Source organism: Trichosurus vulpecula, chromosome 9 (assembly GCF_011100635.1).
Source record: "Trichosurus vulpecula isolate mTriVul1 chromosome 9, mTriVul1.pri, whole genome shotgun sequence".
In the NCBI taxonomy this organism is placed as follows: Eukaryota; Metazoa; Chordata; class Mammalia; order Diprotodontia; family Phalangeridae; genus Trichosurus; species Trichosurus vulpecula.
Window position 1 is genome coordinate 48,681,587 of NC_050581.1, and position 13,870 is coordinate 48,695,456.

At 42.5% G+C, this 13,870-nt stretch overlaps 1 protein-coding gene across 1 annotated transcript in view; it reads left to right on the forward strand.

Annotated features, from left to right (window-relative positions):
- Nucleotides 1–13,870, forward strand: part of TEKT5 (tektin 5) — a 67,422-nt gene that overhangs the window by 13,016 nt on the left and 40,536 nt on the right. Inside the window, exon 5 of the mRNA XM_036739498.1 lies at nt 7,502–7,724. Coding sequence (XP_036595393.1) covers nt 7,502–7,724 — 223 coding nt within the window. The remainder of the gene's footprint in view (nt 1–7,501; nt 7,725–13,870) is intronic.

The window sequence follows — 13,870 nt, forward strand, 5'->3', positions numbered from 1 at the left end:
GGGGATAGGGGAAGAGAATAAGTGTTTTTATTGTGACTACTTTGTGCCAGGAACTTTGCTAAGTGCTTTTACAAATATTATCTCATGTGTAAAGTGAGGGGGTTGGACTGAGGTCTGTCCCAGCTCTAAATTTATAATTCTAAATCCTAGGGTAAGGGTTATGCTGGGTCTACGAGTTTAAAAAAAGATTTTTCAACATATCTGGTTTCCTCTGGAATCTCATGTGTTTTATTTTATGCATTTCAAAACATCATTGGGAGAAGGAGTACGTGAACCCCTTTCATGGATCACTAACTGCCAAAGGGGTGTATGACACAGGCACCAAAAAAAGATTTATTTTTTATTTTATTTTACTTTCTTTTTTCTTGTTCATTCCTAAAGTGGATAAGAGAAAATACTCCTCCAAAAGGGGGGGGGGGAGAAAATAGTGGTATAATGAAAACCACACTGGATTTGAAGCTGGAATATTTGGATTGGTCACTAGCTCAATTACTAGTTGTGTGACCTTGAACAGGTCACAAGCTTTCTGAACCTCGGTATGTAAAATAAAGATAACACTTCATACTATTAATAACCCATCTATAAAATAAAATTTTAACACTTCTAAGACCTACATTAAGAGGCTTAAGAGGTTCCTCTGAGATATTGTATATAAAAATTTTTGTGAGTGGTCAAGTTCTGTATGAATGAGAATCATTAACATCTGGACCTCTCGATGAGGAAAGAAAGCCAACGCTGAGAGTTAAGCTTAAAGTCAGCCCCTGAGAAACCAAGAGCCGCGCTCTAAAAAGTCAAACTACAGAAATTCACTTGGGCTACAGAGGGCACTGTTTGCCACTGGCCCTGGCAGGTCGGCTGGGAGCTGCCAGCTGGCTCCGTGGCTGCAAAGCTGTGGGTGATGGGTCGGAGAAGGAATGGGCAGCGCGAAGTGCTGACGTCGGCACTCCGGGGGCCAGGGCTCGTGTTTACGGCCCGCAGTGGTCATTAAGCTGCCTAATGTCTGCCGCGGAGCCTCTGAGGAGGCGTCCCAGGGGCGCCCCGAATTCCACGCTGCTGTGCGGGCTTGCTGGGCGGCGGGGTGGGAATCCCACCGCCTCCGCCCAGCCCCGAGGCAGCATCACGGCTCAGAGGGACGGGAATTGGGTGATCGGTCTTAGGATGGGCAGCCTTCTCCGAGGCAAACCGTAGGAAAGCCCAGGGCTGAGGGTGGGGGGTGGGCGTGTTCAGCTCTTCCTGGTCCCTCGCAGTTCTGCTGCACCACTGTCTTTATGTCCTTCACCGCGCAGAGCTTCTTCGGTCTTCCCCAAGTGTGCCCGAGGGTGTTGGGGACCATAGGTGTAGGGGAAAGGCAGCAAACCCAGGATTAAACCCTGCGGGGAGAGGCGGCAGGGCGGTTGACGAGCCGCTGGTGAAACTCCCGGGAGCAGAGCCGGAGAACGAAAGTGCAGCCTGCTGCGATCTGTCCTTGTCCGACCAGGGAGAGCGCAGCCAGGGCGCTCCAGGCTCCCGGGCTCCGCAGGCGGGGTGGGCCGGGACGGGCAGAGACAGGGCAGGGCACGCCCTTCCCCTAGAGCCGCTGCCAGGCCTCAGCTCGCACCTGGGGATTCCCAGGGCCTGCCCCCAAAGGCGGGCTGCCCTGGAGCTGGGAGTTTTGGAGGGAAACCGTGGCACAGCATCTGCGGAGAGGAGAATGCAGTGACTTCTCCCGCGGCTCTGCAGTGTAGGATTCTCCCGCAGTTCCAGGTACCAGGGCGAGAGGCTTGGGGGAAGGGCCAGCCCTTCCTAGGCAGCCCACCACGCAGGAGGACCCCTCCCTTTTATCAGGTCTTTGTTGTTCGCCTTTCTCCCCGAGTTTGGTGGAAGAAAATAACCTCCAAGACAAGTTTGAAATCCATATGACATGTTATAAACAGTTTTAAGTCAACCACACGAGCCAAAAGATACACTGCTGGCTTTTAAAACACACCCAAGGATGCTGGGTGAGAACATGCCCTAAACCAACTTTCCCAGCATAACGGAAGGAGTGCTGGGGGGTGGTGTAGTGGTGGTGGTGGGGAGTGGGTGGGGGGAGATGTCGCTTCTTTCTAGTGGAAGAGAGAGCATGGGGAAAACACTGCTGGCTGTAGGATCAGTCCTGCAATCCTAGTTTGCTTTCCAGGCCATGCATTAGAACTTTGTAGAGCTGGAATGGATCTCAGAGGTCATTTAGTCAACAAGTATTTATTAACCACTTTACTATGTTGAAGGCACTAGGAACGCAAGGAAAGTCCCGAAACAGTCCCCGCTCTCAAAGAGCTCATGAAATATTTAATCCAATCTCTGATGTCTTCATTTTGCAGACAGGTAAGCTGAGACCCAAAGAGATTGTCACAGGTGTGCTGACTAAATCGTCTGACTCTAAGCCACCCTGATTTATTTACCTTAGACAAATCACTTATCCTCTCTGGGCCTCTGGTTTCCTTCTCTGTAAAATGGGGGGAGAGTAAGAGAAGGAATGGCTTCCCGCTTCAAATCTATGATTCTAGCCTCTAAATAACAGCTTCTGCTACCTGTTAGCTGTGTGATTTGGGACAAATCATATAACTTCTCTGAACTTGTCTTTTTCCAAACTTGTGAAAGAAGAGGGTTGGGATACATGTTTTCTGGGGACCCTTGTAGCTCTAAAACTCTTATCATTCTAATTACTGAGAAGTGGCCAGTGGGGTGGGGCCACCCTGCAGTCCCTGGGAAGCCTCCATGCAAACCCCTGTTGTGAGTTTCTGAATCACACAGTAAAAGGCCTGTGTCAGAAATGGCATTTGGGGATTTAAGGCAAAGAAAATCTCTCTGGGACCTTGATAGGATTTCATGATGTCTTAGTAAAATATTCTTTCCCCCACACCCAGTTCTCTCAAGATCAAAGAGACCTTTGTAATTGTTTTCCCACAGCAACTTTTCCAACTATCCCACCCCTTTGGCCCACTATTGACAAACAACCCCCCTCAAGCAAGGGAGGGGAATTTGACTGCTGCTGAACAACTATGGGCTGGGAGAAATGAAATCACCTACTGTAATTTGCCTATTTCTCACCTGACAGAATTTGAACTTCAAGGAGCTGTAATTTCATAGGTGTGGCTACTTCCTCCATCTATGCAGACCATAACCCCTCTATAATTCAGGCAGGCTTCCAACTAAATGTTGCTGGGACTGAAAAATTCATCACCTTGCTCGCCAAATGGCCAAAAGTTCCTTGGATCCTGTAGCCCCTCCCTGGGTGAATCTTCAATGCCTTTCCACTAAGGCAGAGCATTATCAGAGAGTGAACTCCATCAGCTCAGTTTTTTTTTTTTTAAACCCAGGCTCACTTCCTCTCCACAATCAGGCATCAGAATAAGACTTCATTGAAGGACAGAAGAGATGTGTTCTGGAAAGATGATGTATGAAATTCAATTTTAGTAATCATATTTCAAATGCACAGGGCAAGCTTGCCCTGCGGATTTTTTTTAAATAAGATGAAGATGCCAATTTTGACATGAATAATTGAAGTGTGTGGAAAGAATACTGGATTTAGCATCATAGGATGTGGGTTCAAATCCCAAATCTGCTACTTATACTCTGTGTGACTTTGAGCAAGTCACTTAACTTCTCTGAGTTCTCTTAGCTCTAAAATGAGTGAGCTAGGCTAGATGTCCTCAAAAGGTGCCTTTTAACTCTAGATCTATGACAAAAGTATTTGATATCTATATCCAGATTTAGTGTTTGCAAATTTAGTTTACATCTGAGTCCTACAACAACCTTATGAGGAAAATATTCATTCTAAAATCAATCAACAAGCACTATAGAGTGTCCACTATGTGCCAGACTATACAGCTATACCTTCCACATTGTTACTCTCCCCATTAAGGTTTCAATATATCTTGGACCAGCATAAGAAATTTAAGTGGGAATTCTGGGGAGTTTTGTGGAAGCTGCAGACGACACATGAAGGCCAGTAGATGGCACGGAAAAAAAGTTTAGAAACTCAGAAATGCATAAAATATATGTATAGTATTGTATAATTTCAACCCCAATTTTACAGTAAGGTACTTTAAAGACTCCATAAAAGAAAAAAAAAAGAATTCAGACTTCTTCTCTGGTACAAAGCAAGAGCCAAAAAATTTTACTCGGATTTTCCACATCACTGGGGGGTGCTTGGTGCTGGCGTGCCCCTAACTTCCCTGAGATGGGGAAGGGTTAACTGTACTAGAAAATGTTTTTTAAAAGGGAAGACATTCTCAAAAGCTTACATTCTGTGAGGAAACTGAGACTTAGAAAGATTAAATAATAATGATAGCTAATATTTATATAGTAGCATTTTAAGGTTTGGAAAGGCCTTTACATATATTAACTCATTTGATTTTCCAACAATGTTAAGTAGACACAATTTGCCAAATTTTATGCATGAGGAAACTGAGGCTGAAGAGAATTAAGTTAATTGCCTGTGATTGCATTGGTTCTAATTAACAGAGGATTTTGAACCTTGGTCTTTTTTAACTCAAAATCCAGCATGCTACATTCCACTGTTCCATTGTCTCTCTGTCCTGCTACACCACCCACATTTACTGGCTTAATCTCAAGTTCAGATTTTTATATATTGGGCTTTCTCAAAATGAGGCATACCTTTTATCTTGGCTTTTAAAAATCAGGGCCATCAGAATTGCATTGCATCAAATTGCTTTTTCTCTGTATTCACTCTGTTCCACATTACTATTGACACTGAGTTTATCTTCATTGTTTCCTGTCTTGCAAACCTTTGCCTTCATCTTCTTTTTCATCTTTAGGGGACACATGCCCCAGGAAGCAAATCAGACTCCTGGGCCCTTGAATGCTAAAGAAAACTCCTATTGAGTTCTGCATTCATAATAATAATAGGTCTCTTTATATAGCACTTTATGGTTTGTGAAATATTTTCCTTACAACAACCCTATAAGAAAGATGGATCAAATATCATTCATTGTCTTGGTCTTAGATGAGATGAGAAACATGTAACTTGGAAGGGTGACTCAGAAGTGACCTGCCCCATGCTATGTAGCTAATAAATTCTGGAGCCAGGACTTCAAGCCATATTTCCTAGGATTCCCAGGTGAATGTCGTTTCCACATTAGACCTTATTTTCTACAATTCTGTGCCATATACACTGCCTCCAGTTCCTGGGAACTCATTGGCAAAATTAAATAACCAAAGGTTGTTTACCAAGAGATGGTCAGCTGACTTGGGACCAGGAGAAGAGAGAGGGTACACTCATTACAATCCAATTCAGGCCTTTATTAAATTTGTACTGTATGCAGGACATTACGCTAAGTGCTTGATACAAAGTTAAAAAGGAAAAAAAAAAGACTTTTAGGAGCTTGTAGACCAGTAAGAGGAGAAAGAGTGTGTGTGTGTGTGTGTGTGTGTGTGTGTGTACAGGGGTGGAATGGGGGGAGGGGGAGTTGATAGGGAAATGGCAGGTGCACAGGTAAATAATCTAATTTGAAGGAGGTGAGATTGGTAACAATTAGTAGAAAGTAAGCTCCTTGAGGGCAGGAACTCTGTCTTTAGCATTTTTTTTAAGTGCCTTGCTGTTAAGATTAATTAGGACTTGTTGGTTGATTGTTGATTGAATGTTAATTGATTGAGACCAGGAAAAGCTTCAGGTAGGAGACAGAAAAATGAAAAAAGGATAAGGATTCTAGGGGCTGCTAGGTGGCAAGGAGAATAGAGTGTAGGGCCTTGAGTGAGAAAAACTCTTCTTGAATTCAAATATGGCTTCCGACACTAGCGGTATGATCCTGGGCAAGTCACTTAACCCTGTTTGCCTCAGTTTCCTCATCTGTAAAATGAGCTGGAGAAGGAAATGGCAAACCACTCTAGCATCTTTGCCAAGAAAACGTCAAATGGGGTCACAGAGTCAGAAATAGATGAAAAGTGACTGAACAGCAACATTAAAAGGATTCTACGAGGAAGAAGTAAAGAAAGAATACATTCCAGAAATGTAGAAGAGCAAAGGCAAAGAAATCTGGGGATGGAATGCTGGGTTCAGGAAATAGCAAAGAGATCCTATAGTGTGTGATGAGGAGAGATGTGAAATCAATCTGGTAAAGCAGGACTGGGGCCAGAATTCAAAGGGCTTTAGATGTCAAGTTGAGGAATTTCTATTTTGTCCTGGAAGTAATACCTAGTCATAGAAGATTCTTGAGCAGCAGAACAGGAACACAGTCAGACTTGTTTTTGTTTGTTTGTTTTTTGGTTATTTTGGAAGCTCAGTGGAAGCCAAATGAGAGAAAGGAGAGAGACTGGAAGGAGGGAGGCCAATTAGGAGTCAGTTGCAATAATACTGCTGTTCATTGACATTATAAATGGCCCCAGTGCAATCACAAATTTATTAGTCTGTTCATCAGACTGGAAGACAGATTAAAAAGAAATCCACCCTATAAACTTGTTGACACTCCTCTTGGTGGCATGGTGGTTTTGTATAACACTGTGGCCTAGGAGAAATGGCCTTATCTCTGTGGGCTTCAGTTTTTCCTCATCAACAAAATAAGATGGTGGGGTACAGGATTTCTAAGATCTCGTCTAAGCCACTGAGCAGCCTATAAGTCTCTCTTTAGAAGGCCAGAGATACAGTGTGCTGCTATTTTATAATAACCACTATATGAGCCTAACAATGCAATCCTGTGTATATTTTAATTTCTACTTGCTGAGAAAAATAAATAAGCTCTAGGAACTCCGGAAAAGCCAGCCTTCTCCTGCAATAGAGTTTCAGGAAATTGAATCTCCTTTCCTTTTCCTCCTTAGAATGGAAATCAGCTTTTATTTATGAACTAAGGACTCCTTGGGCTGGAAGGGAGCTTGGGAGGACATCTAAGCGAACTCTAGAGGCACCTAAATCAGCCTAAATATTTGTAGGTCTGTCTCTTTCCTGAAGCCCACCAGAGAAGGAAACTCCATTGCTTCTTCTGGCTACCCATTCCAGTTACTGACAAGTCCTTCCTATTAGCTAACTTTCTTTTCTGCTACCTAACACCCAAGTGACTTTGGGCAGGTCATCTAACCTCTCTGAGCCTCAGTTTCTTCATCTGTAACATAATAGGGCTGGGCTAGATTATTCCCAGAATCCTTTCTACCTTTAAATTGTTGGAAGTTTGAGCCTGTTTTCTCTTGTTCTGCCTAACAGAGAACATCTGTTTGTCACCTTTATATCCTTAAAGGCTATCCATAAATTACTCTTTCCTTCCCTAATTTAAGCTATCCCACTTCCTTCAGTTTTTTTTTCATGGGTAAGGAAGGCTAGAACTTTTTACAGAATAATCACTCAATAAACATTGCGTAGCTTGAACTAAATCAGAGAGCTGATGGTAGACCCTATCTTTGTGACTTCAGAAAGGCCCAAGATATCATAGTCATTTCCCATCTATTCCTGAAAAAATGAGATGAAAGGAAGGCCCATAGTGATATCTGACTGTTCAACCTCATTTTAATTTCTTGTGTGTTTTTCTTCCAGGGTCTCAGTACCTGAGACATGGGCCAAGTTTACTGATGATAACATCAGGCATTCTCAGAACATGAGAGCCAACTCCATCCGGCTGCGAGAAGAAGCTGAGAACCTACTGGAAGGCTCATCAGATCGAATATGGAAGCAGTTTACTACTACCAATCTGGCCTTCAGCACCCGAATTTCTGAGGTGACAGATGTGAAAAATAAACTTCAGATACAGCTGGCAAAGGTAAGCAAGCTACCATCGGGACCACTGAGGAACTCTGCTCCCTATCTCTCCACTTCCATCTAGGAGAAAGCCCACCCAGAGGTAGGAGAATGTGGGAGATGACACATCTATAGGTGTACCCACCTAGTCCCTCAGTCTGTGGTTCTAGTCCAACATCTAGAAGCTGGTAGGTAGTAACCCAGAGCCATATATGAGCTTCCTGGTGGGTATTAGACTGGCTTCCTCCCTATGCCTAAGCCTTATTTGCAAATCTTCCCTTGCTTACTAATGTGCTTCATGTAAGGTAGCAAAGTAGGCATTGGCATTCTTGGGCAAAGATACCAGCGATGATTGGTGAGTTCCTAACTCTGTCTGGCTTCTCCATTTGGTGTCCTTGTTTGTTGTTTATAAGAGTAAAGGTGAAGAGGAGATCCATGATCTCCTATGCCATAGCTTCCATAAGCAGGACTAAGCAGACCTCCTGTGCCCATGTTGGTACACTAGGAAACATAACCTTTTGACTTTAAAGGTTCCAGGAGAGAACTATGATTTTGGCTGATGAATTTGTTGGGAGATTTTGAGATTAAGGAATAGGAGGGAGATTGGGAATAATTTTAGTTACCATTATTCTTTTTTTAGACGTGTTAATAAAAATAAAGGGGGCATGGCATAGTAGATAGGGAGTGGCCGCAGAAACTGAAAGACTGTTTGAAGTCACATCTCCCATCTCTGATACATACTGGCCATGTGATCCTGGGCAGGTCACATGACCTCTTTTGAAGCCTGAGATAACATTAAATTGCATAGTTATTGAAGTTCTGCATTGGTAAAGGGGGTTTCCTCAGGAGAAATTTCTTACACCATTGAAATCACAGGTCTGGACCCCACCCTACCCCCTTGCCAAAGATGACAATAAAACCAGTACTTTTTGTTTTAATAAGCATTTAGTTTGATACTTCAAACATGGTTTAATATCATATTGTATTTATTACTGCAGCACAAAGTTCACAGGCTGGGTGGGGCTTTTAATGTTTATTCTATTTTACTTGGTTGGTTGTATAGCTGTGGTCTGTCTTTAATGGAGAGAACAGAGATATTTTGAGTCAAGCTTTTTTTTTTCTTTTAAGATTTCCACCCCTTTGGTTCCAAATGCAATTTCAAATTCCCATCTCCCGCCACTCAGAGTTTCCCATTGCCTCATGGGTCTGATATTAATCTCAATTACTTAATCACCAGCTGTTTTGCTAATAAGTTGGTACCTAGAATGAATAAATTAAGCTCTAACAAGACTTGTTTGCTGTTTACCAAAGAAAGAAACAAGATAGGGTTCAGGCCTCAGCTTGGCATTCTGTTGATGATTATCTGTTTTGTGCTCTTCTAGATAAGAAAGTAAGATATTGAAGAGAGGTGGGTAGGCGGAGAATGCGTGGAATATTTCTCCATTTCAACAGTTCATTGTTATTGTGTAGTTTATAAGTGCCCCCTTTTAACTTGTATCTTTTATTAAATTTGGCATCTATTCCTTTCCCATTGATCTGAAATACTGGCCACAACCTGAAAACACAGATTCTCAAACCTCCACTACCCTCAAAAGTAATTAAAAGCTCCTAAGTGGCTGTGTGAACATGATTTTCAAGACCAGGTTATGTAGAATGGAAACTATGAGTTTCTTAGGGATTTGGCATTGCATCAGATCTGAAACTAGCTGGGAGCAGGCAGGGCTATGAGCTAGGCTACAACTTGGGCAGCTAGGTAGTGAAGTGGATAGAATGCCACACGTGAAGACAGGAAGACTCATGTTTGTGATTTCACTTACCAGCTATGTGACCCTGGGCAAATCACTTGACCCTTCTTTCCTTAGTTCCTCTTAGTTCCTCATTTCCGGAGAAGGAAATGGCAAACCATTCTAGTATTTTTGCCAAGAAAACCCCAAATGGGGTCTGGATACTCTGTTGAAAGGCCCTTTGGCACAGAGGAGGGCATGTAAAGTTGGCATCCCCAACAACGTTCTAGTTATCCACACAGGCACTAGCCTGGGTTGGCATTAGCCAACATCTGAACACAATATGGAGTTTTCGCTAACCCTTCTGTCTCATGCTCAGATTATTCAGAGAACAAAGTCTCCTCCAAGGGGCAACACAACTTGGGAGAACTCCTAGTGCACCCCAAACCTTCTCTGGCTCATTTCCTTGGGCTTTCACTCACAACCCAGCATCAGTAATTCTCATGTTCCTTTCCTTGGGCTGCCTGTTCGCAAAAGAGTGGACTGCTCCTGATTTGCCTCCTGGGAAGAATGCAGATCACCCAGGATGTGATAAGAGAATGTGGAGGAGGAATTAGTATTTGCTACACTGCACCATCCTTCTGTCCTATTTCCATAGTGTATTTAACTCCTCAGTCTTCATCCTCCTCCTCTTCCATCTTGCCTCTTCTCCATTGCCCCTCCCCCATCCTTAGTCCTTCTCTATTGCTAACAAACTCTGTAGTTCTCTCCTTAACTATTTTTTACATTCCTTCCATCCCAGGTGCTCTTTGAAACCTAGCTTTCTTTTGATGATACCACATCCCTTGGTCCGAGGCTGGCGGCTCCTTTTCTTACGTTCCCTAACATATACTTTGCTACCATTACTCCACAGTCAACTCTCCCCCTTTAAAAGTTCACTAAATCCTGTCAGATCCCTGTTGTTGCTCTCTCTGGACCTCTAGGTCATTAGTCCTCTTTCCCAGTAAGTTTGATTTCTGCTTCACAATCTTCTTCACTCTAACTCCTTGCTCCTTTTAAAACATCCTGGCCTTTCAATTGCTCAACCTCCTCAACTCCCATGACCCCAGTCTCCCTTCTACCTCAAAAGTGATCATACTTTAAATCACCCCATTACCCTCCCTCAATTAAATTTGGCCCCAAGTGCTAGAATTAGTTTACTGCACTGCCTGGATTGCATAGGCACCTACACAGGGCACATTTGGAACTAGGCTTTTAGCGATCTAAGCAGGCCAATGCTCGAAGACATTTGGCCTTTAACAATTCCTCCATTTGTGGTCTCCAGCAAAGCCAAGGGCAAGCAATACTTCCCACTCCTAGAGCCTCTCTGGGTTGGGTTTCAGAGTGTATTTTACTGCTGTTGGGAAAGGGCTGATAAGTCTCTAGGCTAAAATAGCCCAGAACTACAAAGTTTGTAATCAGAGTTGCTGCCTTTGAGGAGAGTGGCTGACCTGACAATCGGGGCTTGTGGAGACTACAGATGTGCATCTGTGAGAGCTCCTTCCACATGCATCTAATTACCCAGTCTGGATACTCTGCTGAAAGGCCCTTTGGCACAGAGGAGGGCATGTAAGGTTGGCATCCCCAACAACATTCTAGTTATCCACACAGCCATTAGCCTGGGTTGGCATTAGCCAACATCTGAACACAATATGGAGTTTTTGCTAACCCTTCTGTCTCATGTTCAAATTATTCAGAGAACAAAGTCCCCTCCAAGAGGCAAATCACAGTCATCTAATCCTAAGGAGATTTGATCTAATTTCAGTTTGGTTTCCAAACTCACATGCCAAGAAGAATCATTCCAAGGTCTTTCTCTTCCCAAGAGGAATCTGGTTAGCTCACTCCCTAATATACACACATATATATATATTCATTTACACATATGTATACACATACATATATGTATATGCATATACATATATGTGTGTATATATATATATAGATATATATATAGGTATATATATATATAAAACCTTTCCAATTTCTATAAATGCAAACTCCTTCCCCATTTCTGCTACAACTCAGCAGCTCTTCTGAGCCTCATCATAATTTTCTTACCTTTGTTATTAGCAATATGAAGCCCTGACAGCATGCACAGGGGAATCATAATAAACCACACGTTCCTGAAGCATAGTTAACATTATGTAGTCAAATACATCAATCTAGTTTTTCATCTTCTAAAATTCCCTACCTCCTAAGTGATTTGGAGTAAGATACAGACAGAACTTGTACCCATCTTTGAGAAGGACCACAGGGCTGCCAGGGAAAGAGTCAGACTGTCTTCCTTCTTTTATTCCTTATCATCCGTGGCTCACATTTAATGTCCATTCGGGGGTGACATAGGCATTGGTTCTTCAAAAAGGGAAGAAAACATAGACCCAACTCTTGAAACTCATTCCTTCCCAATGGGCTTTGGAAAAGCTGGCAACAGCAAGATGCTTATTGATGGTGTTCATATTACAAAGAAAATGTTAATTAATTTATATAGCTTTAATTGTTTATAAAGTGCTCTCACATTTCATCTTGTCACAATAGCACCTTCAGACCAGTAGAGTAAGTTTGGCTTTCTTCATCTTCTAAGGAGGAAAACAGTGACTCAGAGGGGCGATGACTTGCTGGAGATTACTTAGGGAATCAGTGAGTGGTAGAATTGAATTTGAACTTAATTCTTCTGGTTCCATTGGTGCAGGGCATAGAGTGCTGATGCTCAGAGTCAGAAAGACTTGAGTTCCAATCCTGCCTCAGACACTTACCAGCTGTGTGATCCTGGGCAAGTCACTTAACCTTTGTTTGCCTCAGTTTCCTCATCTGTAAAAATGGGAATAAAAATAGCACCTCCCTTCCAAGATTGTTGTGAGGATCAAACAAGATGACATATGTAAAGCTTGTGGCAAACCTCAAGGCACTATATGTATGGAAATTATTTCAAGTCGAGTGATAGTTGACAGTTGTGGTAACCTAGATTTGGAGCTGAAAGCTAGAAGAGATTTTGAGCTCTAACGTCTTGTACACACTGCATCCACAGCATCTCTCATGTCCATCTCCAGTGTTCTGCAGACCCTACTCTAGATGTCTTAGCATTGCATGGTTGGATAGATACCATAGGAGCATGCAGTCAATCCAAGCAGTTATCCCATGCTCTCACTACACGATCAGCCCATCTCCTCTTCTGGTCCCACATCTCTCTGATGATGTTCCATCTTTCAGTAGTAATACTACTCATGCAGCCTCCTCATGCCTCCCCATCGTCCTTTGGATGATCCATAGCTTGATTCGTTGGAAATTGTGGTATTTCATGACTTTACAGTATCACTGGTTGAACGTTGATATTAAGACGATGATTGGATTTTGTTTCTGGAGGAAGTTCAGGGCCATTAAAGGCATCATTCAGTTCCCAAATGTAATCCAGATCTCTTTTCTTTTCTTACTCAATTCTGGGTCAACCTCATTATCTATCTTCAAGTCTGTCCAAGATAGATTTATTGATGGATGTCATAGTCAGGGAAATGGTCATTCTTCATGTACTTGTTTCTTTCCCTTCTGGATCCTTATCCCAATTCTCCCATAAATCCTCCCTAGAGAATCTGTCCAGGATACTGGAGACTTCCATAATATTTTATGGGTGCCATTGCAGCATATGGACTTTCTATGTGTTACCCCTTGCCCTCACTATGTGATAGGCCCACTTCCTTTTCTTCTTCTTTTTTTATTATTATTATTATTTTTTAATGTTTTTTTAAAATTTATTTTTATTTTTAGTTTACAACAGACACTTCTACATAATTTTGAGTTCCAGATTTTCCCCCCTCCCTCCCCCCTCCCTCCCCAAGACGGCATGGAATCTCATATAACTACCACGAATGACTTTGCATTGAATTAATTTATAAGAATTACAACCAATGGAATGAATAATGAGAAAGAAGAAACAGAACCAAAAAAAAAAAAAAAAGAAAAAACAACCCAAAAACAAAAACAAAAGAGAAGGGAAAAAGGCAAGCATGAAGTATGCCTCAATCTGCATTCAAACTTCGTAGTTCTTTCTCTGGATGTAGATAGCATTCTCCATCGTGAGTCCTTTGGAGTTGTGCCTGCACCTTGTGTTACTGAGAGGAGCGAAGTCTGTCAGGGTTGGTCCTCACGGAATCCATATATCTGTGGTTGTGTACAGTGTTCTCCTGGCTCTGCTCCGCTCACTCAGCATTATGTCGTGTAGGTTTTTCCAGGTTGTTATGAAGTCCGTATCATCCCCATTTCTTATAGCACAATAGTATTCCATTACCTTCATATACCACAGCTTGTTCAGCCATTCCCCAATTGATGGACATCCCTTTGATTTCCAATTCTTGGCTACCACAAAAAGAGCCGCTATAAATATCCTTGTATATATGGGTCCTTTTCCTGCTTG